General features: G+C 41.8%; 2 protein-coding genes across 2 annotated transcripts; one reads left to right on the forward strand and one right to left on the reverse strand.

The window, feature by feature from the left end:
- Nucleotides 1-109: 109 nt before the first annotated feature.
- wdr53 (WD repeat domain 53) lies at nt 110-3,538 on the forward strand. Its single transcript, XM_022767546.1, has 3 exons — nt 110-154; nt 1,317-1,812; nt 1,918-3,538. The coding sequence occupies exons 2-3, from the start codon at nt 1,324-1,326 to the stop codon at nt 2,605-2,607; spliced, it is 1,179 nt and encodes a 392-aa protein (XP_022623267.1). The 5' UTR covers nt 110-154; nt 1,317-1,323; the 3' UTR covers nt 2,608-3,538.
- A 99-nt stretch (nt 3,539-3,637) lies between these two features.
- srprb (SRP receptor beta subunit) lies at nt 3,638-6,554 on the reverse strand. The gene is made up of 7 exons (XM_022767549.1): nt 6,349-6,554; nt 5,893-5,987; nt 5,695-5,772; nt 5,537-5,619; nt 5,004-5,140; nt 4,843-4,897; nt 3,638-4,561 (listed from the first exon to the last, which is right to left on the reverse strand). The coding sequence occupies exons 1-7, from the start codon at nt 6,515-6,517 to the stop codon at nt 4,351-4,353; spliced, it is 828 nt and encodes a 275-aa protein (XP_022623270.1). The 5' UTR covers nt 6,518-6,554; the 3' UTR covers nt 3,638-4,350.
- Between the last annotated feature and the right edge of the window lie 533 nt (nt 6,555-7,087).

Raw genomic sequence — 7,087 nt, forward strand, 5'->3', positions numbered from 1 at the left:
AAATTAGCTATTTGACGCGACAATTTTTATGGCTGCCATGACCACTGCCTGGAAGGCAATACTCAGGGCCCGGTGTTTGTCCCCCAGTTGTGACATAATCAAATAGCGACTCAGTCGCACATGGCAGCCTGGAGTTTTGACTGCACTCGCTAAGGTACTGTAATTCTCTGGTCCTGGCGTTTCGACAATGTCACAGCACTGTCATGTCATAGATTATTGTAATCTGCACATTGACAACAACATGTTTGTTACTGCAGCCAGACCTTCAGATGAACATGAAGTTCATATTAGATTTTAGGCTAACGAGTCAGCAGAGCCAGAGCACATACTATCTGGTTTAATCTGGTTTCATATCTGTTTTCTTCTTAAAATACAAACTCCTGGATACTTGGTAATTAAAACGTAACCAAACTGAGTGCCCCTCTCTTTGTATGCGAGTCAGTTTCCATTAAAAGACGCAGAAACCATCAGAAAACCACACATTAAAGCACTTTTGTTAAACATTTATATATATTTTAACTACTTGTCTTGCTGCCAGAAGTTGTTCTCTAAAGAAAAACATGATTATGGTTATATATATTGCTGTCCTTACTTTGTCAGTCAGTCTGACTAGCCAAGTATGACCTACTTTACTCTATGTAATCTGATTGGTTGGTTTGTAGTCATATTCTGATTTGTTAGTTTACTTGTAGCTGTATTCTGATTCATTGGTTGGTTTGTAGTGCTATTCAGATCAGTTGATTTGTGGCCGTATTCTGATTAGTTGATTTACAGCTCTACTCTGATTGGTTGGTGTGTAGTGCTATTCATATTGGTTGATTTATAGCTCTATTCCGATTGGTAGGTTTGGAGTACTATTCGGATTGGTTGATTTGTAGCTCTATACTGATTGGTTTGTAGCCCTTTTTTGATTGGTTGGTTGGTTTGTAGCTAGTGAGATATAATGAACCAGAACAGGGTGTAGGCATTATTTTTGCGGGTTCATCAGTACCATCCTCGTGAATACAGTATTGTAGTAATGACTTGAGGGAATTTCTTCAAACTTGGCACAAATGTTCGCTTGGACTCAAAGATAAACTGATTAGATTTTGGTGGTCAAAGATCAAGGTCACTGTGACTGCACAAAACATGTTCTTAACCTTAACCTTAAGAATTCACACAGCAAATATGACAAAATTTCACACAAATGGTTAATATTTTAAATAGTTCTGGATAAACAGGGATAAAACCTGAAACTAGTCTGAGTGGCGGAGACATACAATCGCAAAGAAGTAATTCTAGTTTCTCTAGTAATAAGTTGTTGATATGTTTTGCAGGGTCACCATGGCCAGGCAGTGGTCTGAGGGCCACTCCACATCCATCCTGTGTGTTGGAGCTTCTCTGGGCCCTGAGAGTCTCCTCGCTTCAGGCTCTGAGGGTGGAGAGGTGACGGTTTGGAGCCAAGAAGGAACCATCATAGGCAGACTCACCCTTCCCGGGGAAGAGGACAGCACAAGTGTTGTGTTTTCACCTGCAGCTCCGGGCCACCTGTATGTGTCACATGGGGACACAGTAAGTGTACTCGACCCCAGGAACCTGAAGGGACCCATGGAGGAGTTTCAGGGTGCAGGAGAGGAAGAGATCAATGCTTTAGCATTGAATGAGACAGGTTCAGCCCTGGCAGTGGCTGATGACTCTGGGGCAGTGCGGGTGCTGGAGCTTCCTGGGGGAAAAGTATGTAGGACTCTTCGCAGACACACTAACATCTGCTCCTCTGTGGCTTTCAGGCCTCACAGACCCAACAACCTGGTGTCTGCTGGACTGGATATGCAGGTGAGAGAGAGGAGACATAAGACCGTTTGCTGTATGTATGTTTTTTCATATCATCCGAGACTAAATTTGATGGCATTTCTCTCTAATTTGTTTGACCTGCTTCAGGTGATGCTGTGGGGTCTGCAGAAGACTCGCCCGCTTTGGACGCTGAATCTTCAGGATGTAGCAGAGGATGAAGGTGACCATCAGCAGCGCCCTGGTCAGCTTTTCAACCCGCCACTAGCTCACTGTGTTTCTGTGGCGAGTTGTGGAAACATTTTGGGTTGCGCAGCAGAAGACGGGCGGGTGCATCTGATGCGGATTGGCAGTGGTTCTAAACTGGAACAGCAGGGAGCAGTCAAAGCCCACAGTCAGGGAGCTTCACAAGCCCACTTTGTTAGTTTCCTTTCCCACCCATACTGGCTCATCAGTGGGGGGAATGATGGCCAGGTCGCCCTGTGGGACCTCAGTAAGCACCCAGTGGTGGCTCCAGACGCAAAAGCCAAAACCAGAGTGACAGCAGCTCCACGCAGGAAGGGCAAGGGCAAGACAAAGAGGAAAGAACAATCCCAGGATAAAGCGAAGACCCCACAAAAGGATGAAGCAGAGAAAGAAGCAGCTGAAGTGGAGGGTGAAGCTGCAGCAGCAGCTGTAGCTGCAGAGGACGTGACAGAGGAGAAGTCTGGACCCAAACTGAGCATCAGTCATGGGGACAAGGTGAACTGGCTGTGCCCTGCTGTGCTGAAAGGAGAACACTGTGTGGTAGTAGCTGATCAGAGCTGTAGTCTGACTGTCTACCCTCTGTCTCACCTATAGTCACTTCACTGTCTGCTCTTAAAATCTTTTGTTTTGGTCATAGGAGACCCTTAGTTTGACTTTCTTTACTTTTAGTTTTAATGCATTTTTAAAAATTCTTCAGAGAATACAATCCTGTGTTTGTTTCTGTAAGGAACTGGCAGCATAACCCATTTTTTCAATAAGATTTGTTTTTGCGAGTACGGCCCCTGGACGTTTGGTCTAAACAGCATGTCTTCTTACTGTGACGTCTGATCTTACGTAGATCTTTACAGCAGCAATCAAGCCTCACATAAAGGGATTTCTATGAGCTTTCACACAATATTTAACAAACTGTATGTGTAATTGTTTTTGGAGGTTTCATTTAATGCAAGCTTCACTAAGTGGATTTGGCTAAGTTGGCTTTGGTTTAGTGTCTGTGTTATCCTATTAAAAAAATGTCCTCCTTTGAAATATATTTTGCTCTGGCATTGGATTAATTACATTTTTGTACATGTTACGTCTGTGATACTACCACATTAGACAACAGAAATTAGCATTTCATGTCTAAGTGAGTCTGCTGCTCTTTTATAAATACATCTCAATCCAAACCAGGTGCCAGACAGAAAGCAAAGCACTGAGTGAACTGAAAGCTCTTTCCAAAGATGTTTGAAGACAGTTCACAGCACAGATTACACAGCCACACTTCTTAATTGCTTGAAGTCCTGTGATCTGTCACATGATGTCGTTCTCTGGGGTACAGTGGTACAGTTTTTAAAATGAATGTAAAGCAGCATCTTGGGAACTGACGCCCTACTAACCCCCCATATAATTATGTTATTAGGCAATTTTTTGTCTGTACATGTCAATGATTAAATCCTTTTTGCTGCCTGTGGATCATTACAGGATGAATACATGTTTACCTGTTTAATTTCCTCCCAATCTGATCTATGTGACCATTTCTTTTACAATACCACACTGTATAGTCTTTTCTGCTGAAAACAAAACCCTTTCTCCTTATACTCTCTGGACCTCATTTGAATCACTATCAGGCATCAGACATTTCACATCGTCAGTTTTTTTTTCCTTTTTTAAATAAGCCACAATTACAAACAACATTTCATTCTTGTATGACTACAATAAATTCATACATTCATTGCAAATGCACTGTATTCACACAATATTTCCACTCAAACCGTCATTCTGCAAACAAGCAAAACACTTTTCTATAAGAATACCAGAAAAAAGGCACAACGCTGACTGTCAGAGTGAATGAATAAATGCAATTCACACCTGTTTTCAAAGGGCAGCACACAGGTCAGACTAATTGAGAAACATTTTAAATAAAAATGGTGAAATAACCTATGATACTTTTTCTTTAAATTGCAATTATAAACAACACATGTAGTTTCCCAAATTTCTTAAAGCTAAATATTTTCTAATCGAGCCAATAAAGCAATTCAAGGTGGTGATGTTCACAGTAAGACGGACATTGAAGAAGCGCATGATCATTTCTCAACACTAGAGCAACCTGACAAACAGCTTTCAGTCTTTTTGGAGTTTTTTCATTGAATATGTCTCAAATGCTCTTCTACCTTCAATGTCATTGTATGTTTTACATTGACAGTCAGAACAGATAGGACCATGTCGGACTGGTTACTCCTGTCAAGTAGATACTCCACCGAGATGCATTTGTCATCCCTCCTTTGATTACTGAAGAGACAGTGGACGTTGAGGTGATCTGATCCAAGGTCTGTGCCTTTTTAGGATGCTGAGTTGGTCATTTTACAGTTTAGCCAAGCTGCTCTCCAAGTTCTCGATGTCTGCACTTCCCTCTTCACCTTTGCTACCACGGGCGCTGCACTCCAGGAACTCCACCTTCATGGGCAGTTGGCTGAACTCAAAATCCTTGCCTTTCTTCCCCAGATACAGACTGCCACCTACAGAGCCATCCTGAGAGCTGAGGGCTGCTGAGCGAGTCACTCGTAAGGTGTTCCTGTGAAAAAAGATTTAAAAAAATAATTGGACTCAGATGGACTGCCAAAACAATGGGTAACAGATACAAGATCAATCACCAGCATAACAGCTGAAATGATAACAATTAAACAGGACATGATTATTACAATACAACATGTGTGGAAGTTTTATATTATACTGAAAGTTGCCTAAAATATAATTGTAATAGAATTTGAACATGTATATCATGACTGAATGGTGATGATCCAAAAGTATAGTATGTTGATAAGTATCTGATAAAAGAGCTAATTTTTTACTTACAATTCCTTTTCCAGTTGCTGCTGAATTAGTTTAGCTGATTTTGCCATGGTGATATCTAAAGAATGAAGACATCAGTAAATACATGAGCAAATAAGCAGTTTTAGGGAAAGACAAACAAAGGTGACTGAAATGAATGTTTGATGGTAGAAGAGCTTTTTCACCTTGTTTGTTACATGTCATCAGGAGAGCTGGAGCATTTCTGGAGATCACAGTGTCTGTCAACAAGACATACAAGAATTCTGCCACATCTCTCACTTCCTTCTGGAAGATAGCGCTGTCCACTACAAACACGATCGCTCTGAGGAGATGGATGACAAGATTAAAATATATATACTTGAGCTGCAACAGTTAATCAACAGAGACACAATTAATCAGCTACTAAAATAATTGGTAAATTGTAGTTTTTAATCAAAAATACCAAATGCTTGATGGCTCTAGGTTCTCAAATGTAAGAAGTTACAGCATTTCTGTGCCTTACATTAAATATTATTGAGTTTTGGACTGATACTCTGACACTAGGAATCCGTGATGGACGCTCTCACTGTTTTCTAATGTTTCATAAAAAATAGGTAGATTGATTGATAATGAAAACAATTTAATACCAGCCTTGATATAGAAATATCTATCAGGTACTGGCAACTTTACCCCACTAGTAATGAGCATCTATTATTCAGGGAGGTTGTCCTGTTCTCACCTGGCTGCAGACTTGAACTTCTCCAGGTACTGTGGACGAAGACTGTCATGTCCTGGCAGGTCTATCAGAGTCCAGGTGCTGCCCTGAATACAAGAGGGAGAGGGGACAACTGTAAACCACGTTCATCATGGCAGGATGATATGCAAACGTAGACTCACCCTGTCGTTCTTGGCTTTGTACGGAGCACTGCTGTCAGTAATGGAGGTCTGTGTCCGCTTGAACTTTCCTGACAGCAGCTGCAAATACATTAAATGCACAGTCACTAACAACGCAGGTTAATCACGCATCAGTCTCACACCAGCTGAGAGTCCTGTGACAGACAACGTGGCGACTTCATATCAGTTGCACCCACTCACCCGGCTAAAGAGAAGCGTTTTCCCGGAGTCACACAGTCCAACCAGCAGCACGGCGCTCTGGACAGTTTTACTGCTAAGGAAGTACTTTAGAAAGACTGAAAAGAGAAAACAGGGAGGTTTGTCACTGACTTATCATCGACTTGTAAAAAAAAACACTTGTCTGTTAAACAATACGTACTAAGTTTGAATGACATCGGGAAAAGCTGTGCAACTGACAGCTGTCTGCTTTATCTTAGCAGTTAGCTTCCTTGCTCGTAAATTCAGCTAATGGCTGTGAAGCACTCACTCTTATATAAAACAAAGCGTAGAGTTCAAATGTCGATCCCGTTTGTAAAACAAACCCGCTTTCCAATAAGCTGGCACTATGTAGCTATCTACGCCAAGCTAAACGCTGTGGGCCTAGCCTGCTAAGCTAACGTTAGCATGCTAACTTCAGCACTGACGCCCGCTTCTTACCACAGGTGATGACAACAGCCGCCAAAGCGACGATAACTCCAATCAGAAAAACGGGGTCTTGGTCCTCCAGCTGCTGACGAATGGATTCAATGTAAGGTTCAAATGGGTTTTCTGCCATTTCCACTTCTGCTTTGTCGCCCATGTTGCCCCCGGTGCTATCTGCCTCCATCTGCCCGATCAAGCTAGCCTGAGAGTGTGAGTGGTGTTGCCAGATTTGACGCATAAAGCGAAGCCCAGCCTCTCGTGGTAAAAGTGGTCCAGTTTCTAATTTTCACTATCAGTATTACATTTTTTAGTACTGTTGATTAAATGTTTTTTTCTACAACGTTTTTGGATACAGCTATATGAGACATTTACAGTCTTGTTGAAAGTCTTGACTCATATAAACAGATTTTAACTTTTACAAGAATCAGAGAGTATAATGAAAATAAAATTATACATATTTCTGCAATCGGGCTCTAAGTGTGTTACATTAGCCTGCCTTGTTTCCATGAGCTGTGTTTAACTGCTGTTGCAGCATCTTTTAATGGCGTTGATAAGCAGCATAACAATAACTAACTTTAAGTTGCTTTTAGATCACCTGCATACACCTGTCCCTTTCACCTCACACAGTATCTTTACCTCACCTCCCTCCCTCTGCGCCTCCCTTACACCTTGAAGACCTCTGGAACATAACCTAACTAGGTGGAAACAGCCCTATTGGTAGAAAGGTTAGCTCCAGTTAAACCAGGTAACGGAC

Source organism: Seriola dumerili, unplaced genomic scaffold (assembly GCF_002260705.1).
Source record: "Seriola dumerili isolate Sdu_G_001 unplaced genomic scaffold, Sdu_1.0 BDQW01001195.1, whole genome shotgun sequence".
In the NCBI taxonomy this organism is placed as follows: Eukaryota; Metazoa; Chordata; class Actinopteri; order Carangiformes; family Carangidae; genus Seriola; species Seriola dumerili.